Consider the following 24,959-nt stretch of genomic DNA (forward strand, 5'->3'; position numbering starts at 1 on the left):
CCTTATGACGAAGTCTAACCATGATAAAATGTATAAAGATATATGATTTTGTTTAGAGGAGTATATTTGCAATGCTATTATCAGCTGGGTTTTTTCGATTATCACTTGAGTTATTAGTTACCTCCGTCAACTGCAATGACTTCAATCGACCAGACCACGCGGGTCGTGATGTCAATGAAGTGGTCGTTAGCGACTGTGATGGATCCAACGTCGGAAATGTCGAATGGTGTGTTCGGCGTCTCTGAAATATATTTGTATGTGTCTGCGCGAAGTGAAGTTTCAATCGGATAACCTCGGCCATTATCCAACAGACATCCCGAAGCTCGCCGGAGACGGCCGAGTTGTTACGATTGATTGAGAGTTATGTTTTTTTATTCATTACATTCTTGTCTCAACACTATGCATCTATGTCGAAAGTACGTTGATAATGTCAACTTGTGAAGCAAGGCAAATGTAATTTATAAATAGAGGACCCGGACTGTTACTTTGTTCCCTTTGAGGGGAGTCTTAAATAATCTTAACCAAATAAGCCTAGAATATTAAAGCTTCACTCTCAAGGATTGACCGTTATGACAACTTTTTGTCTTCGAATGAGCCATTTTTTGCGTAAATGTCTGTACGGTGAAACAGGTCTGCTGTCAAAAAATCAGCTCGCAACTTTTCATATTTATGTTCGAAAATTGACGTTTTATGGCTTTTAAAACGTTACTTACGTTTTAAGAAAAATATTATTTTCGACAGTTTTCCAATTAATTGAGACCTGTTGCGTGTTACTTATTATGACTGAATTGAAGACAGTGATACCAATATCAGCTGATTCTTAAGGAAAAAATGTATAAAATGTCTTAATTATCAATCTGAGAGTGCAGTTTGAAGGATTTATAATACACGTTATTTGACGATGTCATTCGAAAATACCCAGCAAATACATAGATAATAGTCCCAGAACAAACAGGGCATGCTAAACGACACTGGTGATATGAAACGTGCCAATGTATATCGCAGATTCATAGTTTAAACAAGAATTTGATAAACGAAAAGTTACCGTCTGCTCACGTACATTCAATTGGTAATTCTTTATTCTATAGATGATTGTATTCTGTAATCTTTAAAGAGTGGTGTCCGGGCAAAATTACTCAACAAAAATACGAATGTACGAATGCACAAAACAACGTTAGAAGATAAGCCAGTTTACATTGAAGACACTGAAAACATAGCTTTCTCATGAACATATAAACGTTATGTATAAGGTAAAATTCTTCTGAAGACCATTCTTCGGTAAGTATTTCAAAATATAAATCTAATTTTAACAAAAATGCCATAGAAAATGAGTTTGAATCTCCGTAAAATACCTCTTCTGCTAACAGTATGGAAACGTTTAGAACCATCCGACTTTTCAATACTGAATTGTTCAGTCTGTTAGCCACGGTGCTACTTACGTATTCCATAGGACTGGATAGCACCTTTCTGGCCTTTCATATCGGGGTCTCTGGCCCTAACGTTTGCCACAGCCTCGTCTGAAAAAATATATGTGTATTTATAACATGTTATAACCCGCAATCTCATTTTTCGCTTTTCCTTGCCATTTTGACATCAATGTACCCTATTATAAACCCTGGATCCCTTTTCATCAACGGTTTTAATTTTAAGCTCTAAAAAAGGATTGCACATAAACATGTTCCATTCCTTAAAACATGTCGCCAAACAGAGTCTCAAATCTTTGCCAAGATCACTTTCACCTGCCACCCAGCAAAATCTCTCTCTCTCTCTCTCTCTCTCTCTCTCTCTCGCGCGCGCGCGCGCGCGCATATTTTCTCTCACGCGCATATTCGTACTAATGTTCATGGCGATATCACTGTCTGTATGGCTTCTTCCCCGCAAATGTCACCCCGACCCCACACTCTTACATCACATCGAGCACGCGGCTTCACTTCGCTCCAATCCCTCCTTGGCACAAGCTCAATGTGCATCCATCGTGCCAATTTACCTAACGCGGAGCCAGAGTAACCACCCTCTCTTTTTCCTCTTCTAACAACACTCTATCGGGGAAAAGACTGACTTACTTTCATATGTTTTGTCATTAACAGATATCCCCTTCTGCACAAGTTCTTCTCCGGCGAACGTCGGCGCCTCGTTGACGTCATTTACCGTCACGACAAGCGAGCCTTCCAGCGGCGTTCCACCGTTATCCGATGCACTAAAACACATCAGAGGTTTTTTTTCACACACAAAAAAATCAGATATGTTTTATTTTTTATAAAAACTACCTAAATAAAACTTGTGATTTCTTTGTATATTTAAGATCAACAACATAAGTAGTGATTCTTTTCTCGCTCAAATTACATTTCATTGCTTATGACAACAACCTCATAAGGATCTATGTAAAACCAGCAGGAAAAAAACCCAAAACGAAATATGGCCTTGTACGACAGGGAATATATTACAGAAGTTTAACAAATATTTCCCTTTCGCACTTTTTTCCGATGACGACTTGTGCCGATTATTATTTGCACAAATTGGGTTAGTGATATAATGCCTTTTTATATTATTCGACGGATGTTACCACCAAATTCTAAGCTCTGTTAATTATGAACGTCAACACAAATTCTTTTAAACGTTACCCGAACGTCACCGTAAATGTCTTGTCACTCGGTAACGTCTCATAGTCAATGACGACGCCATTTTTGACCGTAATAACGCCACTGGTGGGATGAATTTGAAGGAACTCGTTTGCCATCGAGAACGTCACAGTACCACCATTATTGGTGACGTCAACGTCAATTAAAATTGTTCCACCCGAGGCGTTCTCGTCGACGTTAGCAGTCCCGCTCCCTCCGGAAGGTGTTGTATAGGATATGCTTCCTGTTGAGTTGAGTTGCGTATGGTTGAGTTGAGTTGAGTTGAGTTGCGTATGGTTGAGTTGAGTTGAGTTGAGTTGCGTATGGTTGAGTTGAGTTGAGTTGAGTTGAGTTGAAAGGAAACGTTAAGGGATCCGATAATGTTAATAACTGTTGGTGATTGTTGACCTTATGTTATTTTGTTATCATTTGAACGGATATCGCTTACTTGCTTACATTATGTAAGATGTATTTATAGCTGCACTCTCACAGATTGAACGTGTTTACAACTGTTTTTATTTTTATTCTTTTTGTCTTTGAACAAGCCAATTTATTCGAAAATGCATATTGACAAGAAAACAATAGTCGCAGATTTTTCTATATAATTGAAGTTCAAAAATTGATGTTTTATGCATTTTTCTTAAACCGTTAGTATCGCTTTAAGCCATAAAACATAAGTTTCCGAACTGAGATATAAAATATCTGCGATCAAATATTTTGTCAGCAATCTTTTATCACTGGTTTGCAGATATTTACGCAAAACATTTGCTCATTTCGAGACCAAAAAATGTTGTAAAAACGGTAAATCTGTGAGAGTGCAGCTTTAAGGCCATTTTTTGCATATAAGATACACACCAATAATACCAAAAATGTATTTGGTGTTCAGGCAACATAGTCCAAAGGCGTACAATAAACGTCGATGCGTTTTAAATTAAATTGAATTTAATGATTTAATTACAAAAAAAAATTATGATTAAGGTTCATATAAAGAAACACGATATTAAGCCCCTTATTAATGGGGAACTTGTGGCCACGTATCTATTTTTAAAGACTTCCCCGAGAGTTTTTTTTTGAATATGCTGTTTAAAAATGATTACATCTCATATTAAAAGTTTGTTTAATTATCTGTCTTTGATAAAGCATAGAATAATAGTAGCGTCCTTTTAGTGTTATTTTAAAATGTAATCAATGCAAAAATAATATAATAATTAATCAATATAAATTTAAAAAAAGAAGAAATAATGTCGATGTATATATGTAAAATGCACAGACACGTCATTCAACAGAGCTAAGCGACCTCTATAAATGTCATTCATCGTATAGCCTGAGGCTTTTGGGGTTCAAAATTACTCATTTGCCGAATAACCAACAAAACGGTGGGAATGCTAATGAAGAACCCCCTCTGCCGTCAAAATTAGTTTTCAGTTACCCTTGGGGATATGACGGGGTCAAGCAACAATGCAGCCATTATAGGGCGCGGGCACACCTTTATCAACTCAACAATAACAACAGCAACAACAACAACACGACTTTACATCTTAATGATGGTTGGCTTACTTTAAAGAGACAGTTTATAAATACAAACAAATTGAAAAAGAAAAAAATACAAATTGAAAGAAGTAATGTTTCAGTAACTATGGGGTGGTAATAAATAAAGTATAGTTACCACCGCCCATACAAATCCAAATCTGCAGACAAATCACTGAAATCGATAGCTCTAGCTTCATAGTTTGCATTATGAATAGTTTATTTTAAATAATTACGAAATATTTTTTTTAAATATATATCATAAGTTCTTTTAAATGACAAATGTCTCCTTTTTGTGATGTACTCATCTTCAATATCTAAAACAGTAACAGTACGCCGGAGCGTGGCATGTGATCTCTGTTGTTACGACGGCAGAATACATTACTATAACTTCACGGGACATTTAACTGAATAAAATATGAATAAGGCGGAGCCTCGTGTTGAAATTATAACTAAAATCGGTAGTTCTGCTTTACGTGATGATAGTTTCTTGAATTGAAAACTTGCATGATGTTACGACAACCTTTAAAACAAGAGCGGTAATTTTAGTGTTTTTCCTTTTCTTTCTTTTATTATTTATGGTTCGTATATTTTGAGTTCATATTAATTTCTTTTAACTCGATTTTGACGGAAGCTGGAAGCTTATAAAATCACTCCGGCCTCCGTTTCCAGGACAGGAACCAGTTCCTGAGTGTCCGTTTTGAGAGGCCATGAAAAGCAACTCTTGGTGGGTATAGATCCCACAGCCTCTTGGGTGAAAGGCGGACACCTATACCACTACACCACTCTCGCAATCTTCAAATTGATTCATTGTCTGCAATGTTCATGAAAATGTTCCGTATTGACCTAACTAACAATGCTTCAAAAACAGCTCTTTACTGTCATTGTCTGTAGGAAATGTCCACGTCATGTCCGTGTTCAAGTAGAAATGATAGAAAAGAGTTTGTACTCCTTGTGTTATGGACAAAATGACCCTTAATGTTGGCTCTGAATAAGTAAGTATTCACTTCAAAAGGCATGATCGATCCATTAACGCCCGACTACCCTGTATTCATACCACATAAGCATCGAGCCAGTTGCTCAGAACTTTGTAAAAGTTTTATGCAGTGTTCTAACAAGATTTGAGACGACTGTTTAATGCACCAGTCAATTGTAACCACGGCCCTCAACTCTGGGGAATAGCGGGGATTTTGAATTTCGGTCCAGCAAAGCCAGGATTAAATCTTCGTCCTGCGAGGACGACCTGATGGTGAAACCCCCGCCAAATGCCCCCGCACCCTAGGGAGCCTAAGTAAGGTCCATTCCCCGCTATATTTGGCGCGACGACAAAACCACCGCATTCACCCGGCACTGCAGGGCCACCGGAAAGGTAAAAAAACATTTCCTCTGCTATCCCCGGTATATCCCCGGACCTTGGGGGTTGGAACCGTGGTTACAATTATTATGTGATGCATTTCAAACGCTTATGAAAACTGTGGTTTTCAAAAGCGAAATTTGACCAAATATCAACATTTCATGAAGCTGGGTTCCAGCTTTTTGTTTTAACACTCCTTATGGTTTGGTACACATTATTTCGTAATTTAAAAATGTGCGTTTTACAAACCATGAGCTAGTAACTTTAAAGCATTCAGGAATGTTGAAAATACTGGAAAGCATTTCTCTGGCGCTGAGCTGTAGAACTATCCCTTGTGCCGTATGCGGAACGACGCATGATGTTTGGTATCAATTGTTAATCGCTGTCATTAGCCATGGCACGTTTTTCTCTTTGATAATTAATGCAAAAATTAAACTGAAAATCTCTCGCGTAATATAAAAGCATTAACTAATTTAAATAATTCCTGCGTTCGTTCAATGGTCTAAAATATTATTTTTATCGGTTCCACATGCTTTAGATCAAAAGAAAGTACGGGGTTTAGGACTTTTGTACGGCTTTTCCGAAATTCAATTTCCATTCGGAACTCCTTGGCCATTTTTATCGAAAACGACCTCGGATGTATTTGGACGGTTTACATACTCAGAAATCGGTATGTTTAAGTCCGCTGAAAGTAGATCGCTTAGTTATTGAATTTAGCAGTTAAAACTCTTTGGAGTCTTAATTATGTTAGCAATAATACACTTAATTGGCATTCAATTTAAACTTAAATCAATAAAAAAGCTAAAACACTTCATGTAATTAATGATATAATTCAAAAGTCCACGAACGACTTTTACTGATGTACCTGCATACATCCGAGGTTGTTTTCGATAAAAAAATGGCCGAGGAGTTCAGAATGATTCAATTCCATGCAAGGATAAAAAAAAAGTTCCACGGGAAGATAGTAAGCAGATGTATGGGGGGTGGGGGATGGGGGGGGGGGGGGTACCTTTGTTAGTTGGAAACTGGAGAAGACTATGAAAAACTTAAATGTCTTAATCACTAAAACAATGAAGGCGAAATAGAGTTAATTTTGAAATGACAAGTTATCACTGTGCATTGGAAAGTACCAGGATAACCATTTGGCACAATAGTTTCTTGTAGTTTTGGGAGTAGATGTTTTTTTAGCAAAACAAGTCTAGATATATGGTTGGTGAATTATTGATGTAAGATATCATGGTGTCCCTGCATGCCCTTTCCATCCGACTCCTCCAACCTTTGCGTACCATTTTTTTCTACAAGTTCGACCCGAATCCTGCGTAACAAATTCTAATATTCTAACTTTTCTGCGAATCTGTGCACTGAAAATGTCAAATGTATAGTATCTGCGTACCGCTTACCGCCATATTGAGTCACTAGTACTCTGTTAGAAGCCACAAAATATGCGTACCAAAAATGCCAAAGGTTGTGTATCTGCGTACCGCTTGCCTCCATATTGAGTCACGAGTTAGAAGCCACTAAATACAGCCTACCAAAATGTTGGATGGTGGTAAATGGCTGGGAGCCTCAGATGTACGCGAAGGAATTGGGACGAAATGCAGAAGATCTGAAAGTCCCAGTATGTTTAAGCAAGGTTAATTTCTATTTATTTTTTTGTATATATATATATATCCAAGTGACTTCTCTAAACCCTTTTGCCATTTGTTAATCCTATTTCTCCAGTCAATAATCCAGTCTTAAACCTTAAAAAGGATCCCCCAGTTTACAAAGCGCTATGCTTAGTCCATTTATCTACCGCCTTAGCCAGTGGTCGATTAAGGTATTTCGTTGGTAATTCTCATACGTTTCTTTTAAATAAAGCATCGATGGGACCTCGGAATTTTATCAGACACTATCCGAGACACTGTCACAGTTATATACGCACTATTTCTCTAATTATTCAATCCAATAATCTCTTGTTATTTAAGTGGCACTACGCCTTTAAACGTTCTTTTATAGGTGAAATCAAAGTACATCTTTATTCTCTTGCAATTTTAGACCCGATTCAATACCTACGCGGTTCAGACACCTCTATGAAAGGGTTCTTTGTGTTTCCATTCAAGATTTTCATTTTCATTACAAAAGTCCATAACCCAATATCGTCCCCCCTTTTTCAATTAATCCGTTTGTTATAGTGTGTGAAAGTGTATAGACATAAAACAGACAGACGGTTAAGGTTTACCTCGACATATTATCTATTGATTAAAGATCGAATGATTACCGGCCTACTAAATTTACATTCAAATTTTAAAATCTGTGAATCTTAACATTTGCTTGACTACTGGATTTAAATGCAAGCTGTTTTAAGGTATGTCGTATGGTTTAAGAGTTTTACAACTTGAATTCATGATTTATAACATTATATTTTCTTTTTATGGAAATATGGAACGCAAATGGTGAGGTAAATATATTTTAATTCATATGTACCTGTATTAGTTTATAATATTTTAATTAATGTATACAATAAGCGTATGTAGGCTTTTCAACATTTAACTCACATTCAAAAACAATATATAAATATGGTTCAAAGGTATTTGCATGTTTTATTGGGTGAGGTCATTCATAAATATCATTCTCGTTTCAATATTGTGATTGCTTTGAACAAACTTTTAATTCAATTGTTAAAATATTAGTCGTACTTTAAAAACTGTGAAAAATGTTGACCATTGTTCACTTTCATTCTCGTAAAAAACGTGATTTGTGAAATAAAATGTTTTACTGACAGTTTAACCTTTATATTTTGTTCGACGTGTATAAATTGTGGCCTTCATATACTGGTAGCACACTTTCAGAAGTAAGTTCGCAAGCAAATATGTTTCAATACATGTTTTAGATATTTCAGTGATCATATTACTGTTTATATTGAAAGTTAATACACAAAACAAATATATGATTAAACCAGCATTCTTCTTACAATACAATGGATTACCTAGAGACCAGATTTGTTTTTGCGTGTGTGTTTTCCTTATTATAAATTTAAGAAAAAGAAGAAGTAAAGAGTATGAAGTTGAAATTAATTAAAATGATATATTGATTACAATGTTAAACATAACTGCTCAGTCAGTAAAATTATTCTATTTATCGAATCAAGTAGCATGTTATCGCATTAAAATAAATTAAAGAGAGTTTAAACCTTATTATAATTATAATATGGTAAATAAGATTAACTTTTTGATCAAACGAGGTTGAACATTATTGGATTTTATTTATTAAAATAAATAATACTATACTGAATATGAATGTCGCTGAGTCTTACAGCTTTATTCACCTTACTTAAACATTCTTAATGCTAATTTCGTATTTTCATTTAAGGTCATAATGGTTTGAAATTGCGATACATTCAGGTTCCAGTGCATTTTTTTAAACATTTCAAATACCAGTGTATGACTTTGATGGCCTGAATTTAGAATACATTTAAGTTTTATGCATCCTATTTGGTGGAAAAAAATAAACAAAAAATGAGTTGAAAATGTACGAATGAGATGTGTATAAAGTTTAGTTTAGTTTAGTATAGTTTTGTTTAGTTTAGTTTAGTAAATTTGTATCTTTATTTACATCCTATCATTGCACATACTATTTGACACAAACAATGTAAAATAAGATTGAAAGGAGTTCAATGCCATTCCATTCGGAATTAAAAGAGATGGTCCATGACATTTTACATTTAGAAATGTGTTAACATGTGGCTATAATGTATTTGCTCGCAAAGTTCATAGAGTTTACAAAGTTTTTAAAGAAATTATAATATTGTTTTAATATTTCTAAAAGGACGAAAAGATGTCTAAATCAACGGTTCTTATGAAAGATGCCGAGTTTAATTTGAAATAAATGAGCATAAAACACAGTATTTCTGCTTTTTGGGATCATAGTAGACCTCCTTAAATCTTTTAGTATTCACCAGTCATTAATTATTTTTGCTATTTAATACATGTACAATCTTGTTATCAGTAATTATTTGTGTCCATAAATGCATTATTTAATAAGTAGTTAAAGTTTTATCAATCAAAACTGATGTTTGTTATACAACTGTTTGTATTGATTTTGAATAAGAGTGTCACTTTAAATATTAAGAAAGAAATTGAAATTGAAATCGAAATTGTAATGTCGCTTTACAATGTTACAGGTATTTAGAACATAGAAAACGTATGCTATGTTATTTTATGTTCTGTTCTGTTCTCACATTTCATTCACACTTGAAACGTTCAAATTGGTATTAACAAATATTTATTGCAAAATAGTCATACATAACTCATGAGCATTGAAACTGATTGGTAACGGAATAAATTATATGTATATAGCTTTCAACTATGATAAGAGCCATGCTAACAATGATATACATTATTGTGCTCAGGAAAAACAAAGACAAATGTAAACTATAAATTTAATTTGGCCGAAATAATAGGCTGCTAGATTGGAAATGAAATTAACAAAGATATAAAGCTTATGTCAAAAGCAGCCATAAATCCTCCATGGGAGGATACACCACATCAGAAAGCATAATAAAGTGAAAAACATAATACAATATTCAATATCCTTAAATAATAGAGGGAAGAAAAGGGGTAACTAACCGGATTAAAACTAGAGAACAAGTGAGAAAGGCGCCAAAATAGAGAAGGGCGGACAATTAAACATTCGGCGCTAAGAAAGAGTTCCCTCCCTTGATAATTATTATTTTTTCTCAAAATAAGTTAAATTCTACAGTGTTGAGGAAATAGCAAAACCATTTTGTTTTGTTTTGATTCCCTATCCTCTTCATTCAATTCTTCATTCAATTTCTGACTGATAAAAACGTGAGGTAACCCCGCCCCTCCCCGTTAACTAAGTACGTCAATTACACTCAGAACTTTGTAACAAGTAAAATGAAATGAAAAAAATACTGTTCTTAGTTAAACATTGGTCGCATTAAACCTTTTACTTTTAGAAGTACATACTAACTTTCTTTAAGTTTAAAGTGGTCTACATTATATTGTGTAAACCACCCACTCATTGGGCGAGCCACTGTTTAAATCTACTGTTTCACCTGATTTATAAAATCACTAACGGCTGACTGTTGTTTTATGAAAGAAATCGTTTGGAACATTTGATAAATACTGCCTTTTCATTGGACAAAATATAATCGTGACCATTAAGGAACATTAAGTGCATGCCAGGTGGATTTGACAATGTTTGACAGATTATCATTACACATTTGCTAACATTTATTTACTTAATTACATCACTTACGCTCATAACAGATTTAAAAACCGAGGATAATTTTGTTAACATAAGGTTATACTTCTGTATATGCCATTATTCAAAGAAAATCGGTATTTTTCTATCCATGTCAATGTTTACCCTTCATTCATCATAGACGACCATAGAAATATTGAAGTACCAATTGAATTATCGTAATAAATTACCTCTGCAAACATCAACGAATGGCTTTATCAGCGGAATGCGTCAGTATCACTCTGCATAGAATTATTGAGCTTTCCTGAGCGCTAATGTTTGCTTTTATTCAGGCTAAACCATTTACTTCTATCCTTTCTCATAACTTCAATTCCTGAAGAACACACTCCTAACAAAAACTGTTTCACCTTCTTACCTTTTCTGTATACAATCGAACCCCGTTGGCTCGAACTCCCAGGGACCGGCTAAAATAACGCGAGAGTCGGTAAATTCGAACCAAATTCTTACCTTTAGTGTAAAGAAATCGGTCCTTAACATCCAGTTTGAGCCAACGAGGCAATCGAGCCAAGCCAGATCGAACCAACGAGGCAATCGAGCCAGGCCAGTTCGAGCCAACGAGGAATTCGAGCCAAACGAGTTCGAGCCTACGAGGAATTCGAGCCAAACGAGTTCGAGCCAAACGAGTTCGAGCCTACGAGGAATTCGAGCCAAACGAGTTCGAGCCTACGAGGAATTCGAGCCAAACGAGTTCGAGCCTACGAGGAATTCGAGCCAAACGAGTTCGAGCCTACGAGGAATTCGAGCCAAACGAGTTCGAGCCTACGAGGAATTCGAGCCAAACGAGTTCGAGCCTACGAGGAATTCGAGCCAAACGAGTTCGAGCCTACGAGGAATTCGAGCCAAACGAGTTCGAGCCTACGAGGAATTCGAGCTAAACGAGTTCGAGCCTACGAGGAATTCGAGCCAAGCGAGTTCGAGCCTACGAGGAATTCGAGCTAAACGAGTTCGAGCCTACGAGGAATTCGAGCCAACCGAGTTCGAGCCTACGAGGAATTCGAGCCAACCGAGTTCGAGCCCACGAGGAATTCGAGCCAAGCGAGTTCGAGCCTACGAGGAATTCGAGCCAAACGAGTTCGAGCCAACGGGCGTTGACTGTATTTAATCGTCTGTATCTCACAGAATAGGTATAGGGCTCGCGTCCCATCAAGAGTTATTTTTGTACCTCAAAAAATACTATTTTTTATACAAAACTATAATATTATAAACTCACATTATTTTGAGTTTGCCAGAATATGTTAGTGCCTCTCTCTCACAGAGTGGTCTAGCGCTTCATACCCTCCAAGGGTTTTCTTTGCATCTTAAAACATTTTATAAAACCGTACATACTCACATTAGTTCTATTTTGCCGGTACAGTTTAGTGTATGTCTCTCACAGAATAAGAGTAGGACCCGAGTCTAACCAAGGAAGTGTTTGTCCATCGAAACATATTTCAACGCAAATAAGCTCTCTTTTCTTCTCCATCTAATGCCTACTTTGTGTCAGCCTCTCACCCAAGAGGTTATTGGTTCGAGAACCATAGGAGGCACGTTCTCTTTTCCTCTAAAAATTAACGTCAGTACCTGTCCGAACCAGGAAATGATTTCGATGGCTGACTAAATAGCAAAAACAACAATGACATCCTTCTTTAAAGTCTCTCAGCTGTCGAAACTACATTTTGTCTAATGGGGTTGCAGTATTTTACAAATAAGCCCTACATGTATATTGGTAAATCAGCAGTCTGCCATTACGGATTTAAATCAGGTGAATCGGTAGATTTGAACAGAGATTGGGATAGTAGACAAAATATAATCTCGACCACTAAGCTGGTTAAAGGTTTATTAGTAATGCACCGCATTAAATCATTTCTTGTTGTGTATACACACAGATAACCCTTAACCATGTAAGAGACCTCGTGAGTAATTTATTCAATATGAAGAGATCCGGCAGCCATTTTATGAGAGTTAACCATTAAAATAGTTTGGTTCCGTTTATACGGTAGCACTGAGAACACTTTGGTGAACAAACAACGCCAATAATGTTTGCTTTCTCTTACGATATGTTTATTTTTCCGATTAATGAATATCTTTTGTGATCATTATTTTCAATTACACCGTGCATGGGTTATATCGATTGGAAAACAGAAGGGTGGTATTTATTAAGTTTATAAAGCCAGTTTTGTTTCATGTAATGGAAATCAATTATCGCTCTTTTATTTTTTGTGATATTATCATATAAAATGTGTTTGGATAATGGAAATTCGTATTTGAGATTGAGGCAATTAAACTTCACTTAAAGGTATGAATCTAAATGAGCTTTCTGTACAGTTATTTGCATATTCTCTTTAAATTAGTTCTCTATTATGTATGATTTAATGTTGCCATTATATTTTTACAATAGTAATGTGCGTCTTAAGTGCATTGTTACTATTATTTACCCCAATGTATTCATGTTGTACGTGAGTTTGAGGGAATATACGTCTTTACTTGACATGCATGTATATTTTTTTAACTGAGTGATTTCAAATGCTCTATTATACGATTTGGTACTCATGCATAGCAATTGGTTACTACAGCTAAACACCGTTGGACCGAACTCGCTAAGCTCGATTTCCTCGTTGGCTCGAACTGGATATTAAAATGACCTATTTCTTTATACTGTTTTAAGTTAAGCATTCCCGCTTGGTTCGAATTCCTCAAGGCTCGAGGTATTTTTGCCGATCCCTGGGAGTTCGAGCCAACGGAGTTCGACTGTACATGTACATTTTATTTCGTATGGTCGACTATTGTATTATAACTTTAAAAAAAGAATATCAGATTTTTAATTACATATTTGTAATTTATCAAGACAAAGGATTCTACAAAAAGGGGACAGATACAATGAATCGGGTAGGGGTTCCTCGTGCATTTAATAACTTATTCATACGTTTGTATTCTTCCATATCTTCAGGGTGCCAACTACCGAATACTTTAAAAGGGTGAACTTAACTCCGAACTGCTGGCGTCCTATGGAGCCCGACGCTGCCAACTAACCCCTTACCCATCGTCAGACAATATAGCCCAACGCCACCTTGCCCCCGATTCCAGAGTCCGATAGTAGAGCCCGACGTCACACAATCCCCGTTCCCGGTATCCGACAATGAGCTGTAACTACTACAAGAAGGTGCCGACAAAACCACCGCCGACGTCTTTCGGTTTCAAGCAGGTAAGTGTACGATTTAACGACAAATTGTCAGGATTTCAAATATTCAAAACATTTGTTTGGGGACTGGTAAAGCTTAAGCTCGGCTTAGAGAGCCACGGGGGACGCTCGTACGTGTGGTCGTGCATGGTATGAGATCTGTCTGTATTTCTCTCTTTCCACTGGCTCTAAAAGCGGAATGGGCACCAACCTACGACCACCTCTTTGATACGGACAAAATCCCACTATTCAATACCCTCTTTCATTTGCAGGTAAACGCTCGGGAGCTCCAGGACATACTGAAAAGGGTGACCACACCCACGTACAGCAACAAACTCCACAGCGAGGAGCAGAGGCAGGTATGTCAGAGGACTAACAGTACTTCCCATTCCCCCATTCATCACATTGAATTCCTGATTTCACGGACAGTTAAAATCAGTAATTTATTAATTTTAGTTGAAAACGATAATTCAAATTTGATGTCATCGGTGTCTGTATTATATGAGTATTTAAATAATTCTTTATTGCATTTGAACAGGTGAACAACTATGACCGTCTGCTTTCGGAGGGCGGACGCCGGAGCGTAGCGTCTGCATGTGGACGTCGGGTGGCGTCTGCATGTGGACCTCGGGTGGCGTCACGTATTTCTTCGGCAACTTCTGGTGGCGACAGTATCGAGGGACGGGGGAGGCGTTTCACAGAGAAAGAGATGGCGAGGCTTGTTCGAAGGTTACAGGTAATAAGAGCAGTCTTTCTTAAAACAATATAAATCATTTCCTAACGTATGACAATTTCCATAGTTATGTATGCCCCCCCCCTTTCCGCCGTCCGTTAAACTTAAATAAAAATGTCGAACTAGGGTAGGTATAAGCCTTTCGGTCCGGCGGGCTGGTACATATTCAACAGTGAATCAGTCATCTAAAAAAAGTGCCCTCCTCCCCCCCACCATTTAAATAAATTGGCGTAAACTGATCGTTTTATTTTTAATATTGTTTGAGGATAAGTATATATTTAATACTATGATGTTTAACCGATGGCAATCACGGTATTTCCCATCAAATTGTTAATGTCATCGACGAAGTATATTTTGAAGTCTTTCAAGTGGTTTTCTTTGAGATTAATAGCATAAAACTGCTGACGACGGTTTCCATGGCGGTTCAGGGAACATTGCTTCAAATAAAAAAAGATGTGTGATTTTTTGTTGACAGTCAGTTTTTAATCTCATACCTCAAACGCTGATCATACCGTTTTGATATGCAGTGTGTGTGTATACCACGTGATAAATTACGTCATATATGCTACGTCGGAAGGCAATATTTTGCTTAAAATAAAGACTTAAATCAAAGATAACTTTTCGCTTACTACACCATTTTAAATAAAACAAAGGCCACTCTATGGCGCTTAAAGGGCTCCACCTTTGTTTTATACCGGAGTTTGATAAGGTGATTAGTTTCATCAAACACTTCGACAAACTTGTTTCCAAAACAATGTTTTGACAGTGCTCCGTCAGACGGCCGTATCGTGAAAAGTTTTGTCGAAGTGTTTTAAGAAACTACCATCTCAATCAAAATATGGTAAAAGACCGAAGGTGGGGCTCCTTAAGCGGCATAGACTGCGCTATGTTTCATTTAAAATGGCAAAGAAAGTGAAAAGATATCATTGTTTTAAGTCTTCAATCGAAGCAAAACATTGCCTTCCGACGTAGCATTTATGACGCAATTTATCACGTGGTATACACACACTGGTATGAGTTTATTAAAAAGCGTCTGTCATAAGGCCTAAAAAAGGCTTGTTTCTGGCTACATGGCAAAAATATGTGGGTCGGTAGGTAGGGTTGTTTTGTTTAATAAGGGCCTAAGACATTTTTCGTTGTCATACGGAATAAAGCACTTATGAGAAAATCTATTTGTGAAATTAGCAAATCATGAAATTCCATTTATTCGGACGAAAACTTTCGGATACGGCATTTTTTTGCTAGGGACTTTTTATTCTATTATTGGCAATAATTGTTTCTGAGTCGGTGGAAAATTAAAAGAGAATGGCAGGTTACCAGAAGTAAGCCTATTTTAAGTTAGGCCTACGTAGTATTCTTTCTTAATCTAGACTCAAATAAACGTAAACATATTTCAACCTTCACTGCCCTCAATTATTCATTTTTTTTATGTTTTAAACATTTTCAATTATTCCAGCGCCCAACAACCGCGACCAGCTATCACAACCGTAGTTACTATGACGAGGATGCACAGCAACTGAAGGAAGGAAGAATAGTCCGCGCGCGGTCGGCGGACATTCACAGTACAGCGGCCAAATCCTTGGTCAAGCTTCGCAGACCTACCACAGCTACTTTGGCCAAAACTCTCAACACGTGTCACCTGTGTTATGAGCACGAGAATAAAACAAAACCAGAAGAACTGGATGCATTTGACTACGAATACTCCGCGGACAAAGTAGTTCCGGAAGAGGAAGTGAATTTTATCGTTGGCCGCGTTTCTGTACCGACTCATGCGAGTAGCAAAGGAGAAAAATGTCAACGCCTGCCGGAGTACATTGACGAAGTAAAAATCCGTGAGAACCTACCATTGTTGAGTGGATTAAGGCGGAGCAAAAACGTTCAGGAAATCACAGAAAGACTCTTTCCTAGACGTAAATGCCACGGTTTTACGGCACAGGAAACTACAATAACAACATATTGATGAAAGTGTAGCTTAGGGTTAGTTTTTGTTATTAACTTTTATGACACTGCCCAATGGTTGTTAACATAGATTACCGTTTATTGTCTACATGTTTCGATTTCAGTGTAGTAATATTTTAGCGGGCTTAATTACCATGGCAGCCGCAGGTAGAGCGTTCAGCAAGAACATTGAGGAGTTGAAAATTCATTGTTACTGGAATCAATTTCACGAAAAATCTAATGCGTTACATGTTTTAATGGCTGGTTTCATTAAGCCATTTTTTTTATCTTATCTTGATTTTACTAAATGAAAATAGTATATTGCGGTTATGGTACAGTTAATTTCCTTTATAAAGCCCATCAATTCTTAAGAAGGTAAATTAATACAAATAGTGTGCTTAACTTATCCTGTTATAAGGGGATTCAGATGTATCGAGAAATCTTGGTCTGATCTGTTACCAGTGACTGGCAATATTTCGTTTACTAGATGTTCCTTATTCTACGTATCCGAAACATTCACACATCTTTCGAATCTTTCGTTTGCTTCTTTTCAGTAGCCTGAACGCGTATGAATGCTAGGTAATATTAGATTGATTTTAAATGGAACACTCGCCATTCTTCTTGTTTATGTTCTTGTAAATAGTAACATTATTTCCAAGAACAGAACTGTTTGCAATAAAGCTTACCTAGAACTAGTATTCAAATAACGTGTTCCCGTACAGTCGAACCCCGTTGTCTCGAATTCCTAGGGACCGGTGAAAAAACCTCGACCCACGGGATATTCGAGCCAAGCGGGAATGCTTACCTTTAGTATAAAAAATCAATCCTTTAAATCCAGTTCGAGCTAAGCGATTTCGAGCCAAAGGCGTTCGACTATATTGATAAGCTTTTATCTCCGGCTACTTTACAGCCTTTTTGTATATCATTTCATCATTTACGTTAAGTGTTAAATATAGTGATGTATGTCAGATTGATGATGGACATGTCAACTGACAAAACCTAGTACATGAATACAGAGTTATTTTACACTCATAGATAGCGTGTGCCAACATACATGCAGAAGATAGTCAGTTATTGTTCTGTAGTATTTTATCATTTGTGTTTCATTCTATGTTGTAGTTCGTTGAATTGCGCTTGTTTAGTCTTTAAATAAACGTTCTGTTAAACTCTACAGCGTTTGGGCTTATCATGGGGGTGGGGTGGGGCTTTAACGAAAATGAGTCGATATTATAAGTTACGGGGTTAGTAGGTGACCCGATATGGGATATACGGGGCAAAGGAAACCATATTATACAGTTTAATGAAGAAAACCAATAACAATGGCAAATTAAACAACAAGGAATAAATCAGATGTTAATATACACAGGTTATGTTACACCAATAAACTAATCACAACTACTGGCGGAGGGTAAGCATTAGTTTCATTTAAAAGTGTTAGCATTTATAGATAATAACAGAATAATAGGGAAAGTATGATAACAAAAAAATAAGGAACAGTCACTAATATTTGTCTTGATATAAGATTGCATCTCACAATGTCTGTCAGCTGTGCGGTTTAAATTTAGAAGACAATTAAATTCCAAACAAATGCAAAGAAATAAAAAAATCTCGTTATTTTGGACAATCATGCTGTTTATCAGTTTTATTTTAAAAGAAAGGTTTTCACCATCTTTGAAAACATTGTTATTCATCTTCTGTATATTAAGCACAGGGTTTAAGGGAGTCTGGTTTCCCTGTTGGGCAGACGACAATAAGAACGGTCGTGCTAGCTGTGTGTTGAGGAACGCCTGAAATGTAAACAAAGACAAAACATAATATCTAAGTTTATTATGCCAAGCTTCGATATTCACCGGAAAAAAAAACTTGGATGAATACCAAACGCCAACACGTTCAATCCACCCTGGCGCGTAGCTGCCTATACGCGAGTACGCGGCTGAGTCCACATGATTTTGACAAAAAATGAATATTAGCCAATGATGCAGTATGCGTACTTGACTACATGATCCTAAAAATGTCCATTTTCCAGTACTATATAAAGCAAGTCAGAACGCCAAGAATGCACCAGATTGCACCATGGTTTTCAAAACAAATTGAGGGGCATGCCCAGGACCCCCTCGCACAAATAGAGGGTTAGCTACGCCCCTTAATCCACCTATGCAAGCATACATATGTAAAAGGCGGAAGAACAGTTTAGCGCCCGGTTAGCTCAGTCGGTAGAGCGTTGGACTGCGAATCGGACAACCCGGGTTCGATTCCCGGGCGGACCAGGTCAATTCTGGTCACTTCTGATTGGTTATGAAATCCTTTCTATGACCATTCGCACTGTACCACCGCATGTACAGAAGTTGTCAGTTCCTTGCAGGGGTGAAGGCACCTAGTACTGGTTAACCGCCCAGGATAGGTGTGCGGTGGTTGAACTGTCACTCTGGGACCCTTCAATGTGCTCACGCCGGGACCCGGAGTATAAACTACTCACACCACCACCACCACCACAGTTTAGCTCATATCATCAAGTCACTTGGCTGAATCACGTGCTGGTCATCTACATAAGAAGCCGTAGGGTATTGGCTTCACTTATGTTTTACCATTTTCTAACAATTATAGTGAACTAGAAGACAAAGCAATTACTGATAAATGCGATAACCATTGTTCAATGACTTACCTGCGTCTGTGGCAACAACCTCTATGTTCCAGACAACAGTTTTCTCGTGATGTGTTGTCTGCCCCGTGGCAACTGTTATCTCCCCTAGGTCACTGATAGTAAACGGTGTAGCAGGTGTACCTTAAAATAAACATTAAAGATACATTGGTGATAGAAGGACTAAAAGAACCGTGTACCATATGGTGGCTCAACGTCGACCAGTGTAAACCAATGCATCGTTGATTATCAGCATATTTTTACCCGCGATATTGGCCACACCTCAATATCAACGGAAAACCCGTTACTAAAAAAAGCATTTACTCTTTGTAGGCTATCTACTGAGGCAGAACATTCGAACCTTGTTTTTGCGTACTTATATTTATCAATTACTAATGTAGCCTTGCGGGGGGAGGGGGTACAAATCCGGACTACTTACTGATTTAGAAGTTTATAATATATATATCTTTTGGTGCGTATTTATACACTCACCACTTACTCATATAAAAATTCCGAATAATGGTCGGTACTTATTTATCTGAATGACCTACTGATGTAGAAGTTCAGATCATTTATGGGATTTATATATCCGGACACCTTACTGATATTAAAGTTCAAAACATTGAAACACACGTTTTAATCCGCGATACTTACTTATTTTGAAGTTCAGAAAAAAGGTGCGTATTTATCCGGACTACTTTTTGATCTAAATGTTCAGAAAATTGGTAGGTGTGTGTTTATGCAGACTGCTTATTGATCTAATCTTTCAGTAAATAAGACTAATCTTGTTATATTCATATTTAATAACACGCAAGAAATTATGACGTCATTGTTTATTTAAATATTGCACTCCGATTGGATTAACGCGACGTCATTTACCAATGATATATGACGTCACAAGTATCAGCTCTTATTCTATAAGAACAAATACTCAATTGCAGAAGATATTGCTATTTTGAAATCGAGATGGAAAAACTTATTTAAGATTGAAAAAGTTATGGATTGATCACGTTTTTCTAGCGTTTTGCTGTATGGACGCAGTAGTTCAAGCGAGCAAACAAGAAGCGCTAGCGCGCTTCATGCTCTCGAACCGTACTGCGTTCAAACAGCATAACCGCACGAAAGAAATTAATAAATCCTTAAAATATTTCCAGTCAACCGTTTTGTTTCAAAATATACATCATTTCAACCAAGAATGTAAAGGTTAAGAAAAAAAACGAGTGTTTATAGTATTGCCCCGGTAGTCGGTACGTATTTATTTGGACTACCTATTGATGTAGAAGCTCAGAACAATCTCATTGCATCTTTATCCGGACAAATGACAGAGAAAGAGGTTCAGAACATTGTTAGGAACGTTCTCATCCAGTCTAGTTATTCTTTTAGAAAATAATAACATCGTTGTGTCGGCGCATAATTTTTGGACCGTACTTACTGGTGCAAAGGTTCAGATCATTGTTGGGTATGTATATATCTGGACTACTTACCTATGTAGTAGTTTAGAACTTTGTTAGGTACTTATACATCCGGACTAATTACTGATGCAAAGGTTCAGAACATTGTTAGATGAATATATATCCGGACTACTTACTGATATTGTAGTTCAAAGCATTGTTAGATGAATATATATCCGGACTACTTACTGATATTGTAGTTCAAAGCATTGTTAGATGAATATATATCAGGACTACTTACTGATATGGTAGTTCAAAGCATTGTTAGATGAATATATATCCGGACTACTTACTGATATTGTAGTTCAAAACATTGTTAGATGAATATATATCCTGACTACTTACTGATATTGTAGTTCAAAACACTGTAAGATGAGTATATATCCGGACTACTTACTGATATTGTAGTTAAAAACACTTTTAGTTGCATATATATCCGGACTACTTACTGATGTAGTAGTTCAGAACATTGTTAGGTGCGTATTTATCCGGGTCCTTTGCTTCAACTGAACAGACCAACGTCTCTGAAAATATTCGCGCCAGCATTAAATATAATGGATTGAACAAGTTCATTTCATGATCTTAAAAATTCAAAGCGACTGTTAAATTTAAAGGGACTCGCCCAGGTTTTAGCACCAAAAAAGAGTTTCCCGGTTTGCGTCTGAAAACACTCATATTTATGTTATTCTTTTATACTGAAATTGCAGTATAAAATACAATCAAAATTGATAAAAATCTTGGTAGTAGTAGTAGAGAGCGAACCCATGCCAGTAGAGTCAAGACCATTATTAGAAAGCTGATACCATATTCGCTCGCCCACAAGGACACGTACTAAGCTGACGGATAATTAAACCTTTAGTGAATACATTGGTAGCATCGCGTGATAAGATCTATCAAACAATCCCACAACAACCTTTTTCTGAATCTCGTTAGTAACGCTATTCAAATGCTTGACTTCAAAGACAATATTTGGGCATTTATATCAACATTTGTTAAAGGGTTCCAGTCGTAGATAACTTTTAACACTTCTAATGATTCGCCACATTTATTGCGTGATAAAAAATCAATAAAAAGTGCAGTTTACAGACCACGTAATAGTCCCTTTAAAGTCAAAAGGCTTTTCCCCGATACAAAAAGAATGTTTCGCCACATTTATTGTGTGATAAAAAATCAATAAAAAGTGCAGTTTACAGACCACGTAATAGTCCCTTTAAAGTCGAAAGGCATCTGCCCCATACAAAAAGAATGTTTCTTTCTAAATAACTGAGGAAACTGTTAAATGTATGTTGCTCGATAGTATTTGTATTACCATTTGTAAATAGAAATTTACTGTGTCTTATGCATGGTAATCTGTAAATTAACATTCAAATTAAGCCTCTATAAATAATAAATACACATTTAATATTTTACACTTAACCAACTTTGGTCCTTTAACAGGAACTTACCCGGTCCAGCCCCGTCGGCAACACCGATGCCATTAAGCCAGGGTCCGTCGTCAGGGAACGACGGCGGCTCGTTTACATCGATAATTTTTACTGTGATCTTGTGGGTAATTTCCTTGCTATCATCCTGGATTCTGCAAAAATACAGACTTATGAATGTGTCTGCACTTTGAACCATTTCCATATGATTGTTTCCCCATGCATATTAATTCAACCTTAAATTGGGACACTTACGAGGAACCAAAGCGCACAAAGATTACATTCGGAAGTCCTCGGTCATTTTCCATCGAAAACAACCTTGGATGTATACGAACGGTTTGCAATGTCAGAAATATCTACATAAAACTACGCTGTAAGTAGATCGCGTTGTAATTTTAATTTAGCAGTTATACAAAATGACTTAACTTTTCGGAATCTTAACTATTTATGAAATAATAAACTTCACTGTAAATCATTTTAAACTAAGATATACAAAAGACACGTTAAAACATTACAAATACGTAATACTATTACTACTGATGTACTGGTTTACATCCATGATTTTTTTTGATGGAAAAGAGCCGAGAAGTTTGAAATTACAAAGATTATTACCAAGTATATTTTTTAATCGAACAGCGTCCTAACTGCATAGAGTTGTCTTTAATGACACCTGACTTCTGTCAAAAAAACTCAATCAATATCACATCGTTTTCGATTGTGACAGAAATACACTCATATTTTTGCTGTGGGCTAGGTCTAATTAATTAACTTCAAAGACAACTCAATAACATTATAATCAAAGACAAAATAACATCAAATGACAGAAACGAAAGAAATTTGCGAAAAATGTTCCCATATAACGTAAAACGGCCTGATCATTTCACAGAAATATTAATGTTACATTAATAAACGGCGAAAGTGCAAGGCACTTAACATGGGTTGGCATTATGCAGGTTCAAGGCCAGCCTAAACTTTGTTTAATCTTGTTTTTTCCAAATAAGTCTGGAACGACAAAATTAGTATATTGACTGACCGTAAGTACAATGTATATATTATTTTTTTACAAAATGTCTCTTGAGACTCTTCACACTGCTCCAGAGTGAAAAATGTAGTCCAAAATAGCCGCCATTTACGGTTAAAATCACACATTTGCGTCCTTTCACAATGAATGAATGTATACATTGCCAAAACCTACTTCACCGAGAGAGAAATTTCCCTTCCTGGAAGATTGTCTAAATCTAGACTGACACCCGGTTTGACACGGATGTCCCCTGACCCGGGGTCGATCGAAAAGTATTTGTTGTTGAGATCAAATACCGGTGTCCCTGTAGATCCGGTTATTTCGATTGTAGTGACAAGGTATCCGGATAACACATTTTCGGATACTTCTACTTCAGCAACTGAATCAGATATTTCGAAGCACTCTAAAATATAATTAAAGGACGTAAAGCAAATTCAATAAAATCAATGACAAAAAAGAACCTTTGAATTAAAGTCAACATATTTCATGCAGATGATTTAGGCTTTTTCTACATCAGAAAAGCTATATAATACCGTCAAACTACAATAGATCGGCGAAAATACATCGATCCTCAGAAAATTCGAGCCAAGCGGGATCGCATACATTCAGTTTAAAAAGGTCCTTTAAATCAAGTTCGACCCAACGAGGAGTTCGAGCCAATCGATTTCGAGCCAACGGACTTCGACTGTATATGTTAAAACGTGTATTTTGATTTGGTACATATACTGCGTATAATAGTATTATAAACTTTTACCATATAACTCTACTTACGTGTCCCAGATAACAACGACACGTAGAAATATGGCAACAAACGAATCATCTTCCTCCCGGTATGCCAACTTGCGTTTAAAACAATGTCATTCATTCCTCATGGTTTCAAACATGATGTGTTCTATGTTCTGGAATAAATTGCTCATCATAAAGGCACGTCCTTATGCTGTAAATTCTAAATACACCAACTATTATGCCATCCAACAAAACACACCAACTAATGCAGCACCAGTTTTATAATATATATATTTTTCTTCACTTCTAGTTCATAAAATTATTGGCTTGTCTTCGGAAATGTGCTCCATTCTTCAGCATGCAATTCCACAAGAGTTTTATCATAGCGAATCCCTTTAGAGGAAACATGACTTCACGCTTACAAGTTAGGTCATCAATAATTCATCCTTGTTCATGTATTGGATGACTGAAACAGCTTTGAACATCATTTAAATGATTTATTTATTAAGAGGGTATTCATGCAGACGGTTCACACATGGAAACGAGTTCTCAAACTGAAAAACAAAAGCACGTTAAAACTAGCCGTTGATATTTATATATTATAAAGGGTGGCTGATTCGACCGGAAGTGGTTGAAAAAAGTAGAGGTAATCAGATGCGGCTCCATTATTTGACGTAAGAGGGACCGTTACTCAGAGATTGAGGATTGTTAATATATGTTGGTTTAGAAATTTGAATGAAATTGGCCTCTACCGTGAAATCCGGAAAGTTTGAGTTACACACCTGCTTTCTTTTTTGTATATCAAAGGCACTAAATATCTACAGATGCATTGTGTATCTCATTGTATGTACCAAAAATGGTTTTAATCAACATTTTAGTGACAAACAATGATTCAGAGGCCTGTGACCTCAATATAAAAATGCACTCTTACTCCCAAATCAGATTTACCACAATTAATAATATTCTTTTAATAGTCCTTAAACGATGAACAAATCTTGAAAACAATGGTTCTTGTGAAGGATACCGAATTTAATTTGAAAGAAATGTGTATAAAACACTGTATTTCTATCTTAGGAGACTATAGTAGATCACAGTAAATCTTTTAGC

The 24,959-nt window shown here is 36.6% G+C and overlaps 1 protein-coding gene, 1 long non-coding RNA gene and 1 other non-coding gene across 4 annotated transcripts; 2 read left to right on the forward strand and 1 right to left on the reverse strand.

The window, feature by feature from the left end:
* Positions 1-7,714: 7,714 nt before the first annotated feature.
* Positions 7,715-17,764, forward strand: LOC128241531 (uncharacterized). 2 transcript variants are annotated; one of them, XM_052958501.1, is made up of 5 exons: positions 7,715-7,846; positions 13,694-13,948; positions 14,197-14,283; positions 14,463-14,660; positions 16,114-17,764. In XM_052958501.1, the coding sequence occupies exons 2-5, from the start codon at positions 13,883-13,885 to the stop codon at positions 16,615-16,617; spliced, it is 855 nt and encodes a 284-aa protein (XP_052814461.1). In that variant the 5' UTR covers positions 7,715-7,846; positions 13,694-13,882; the 3' UTR covers positions 16,618-17,764. The 2 variants fall into 2 exon arrangements, with proteins under 2 accessions (XP_052814461.1, XP_052814462.1); XM_052958502.1 differs by having other exon boundaries at positions 7,825-7,939.
* Positions 17,765-18,003: 239 nt separating this feature from the next.
* On the reverse strand, positions 18,004-21,191 carry LOC128240304 (uncharacterized). The gene is made up of 3 exons (XR_008262115.1): positions 21,134-21,191; positions 19,258-19,377; positions 18,004-18,382 (listed from the first exon to the last, which is right to left on the reverse strand). It is a non-coding gene; the product is annotated as an uncharacterized LOC128240304 (long non-coding RNA).
* On the forward strand, positions 18,791-18,867 carry Trnar-gcg (transfer RNA arginine (anticodon GCG)). The gene has a single exon. It is a non-coding gene; the product is annotated as a tRNA-Arg (tRNA).
* Positions 21,192-24,959: the final 3,768 nt, after the last annotated feature.

Source organism: Mya arenaria, chromosome 7 (assembly GCF_026914265.1).
Source record: "Mya arenaria isolate MELC-2E11 chromosome 7, ASM2691426v1".
Lineage (NCBI taxonomy): Eukaryota > Metazoa > Mollusca > Bivalvia > Myida > Myidae > Mya > Mya arenaria.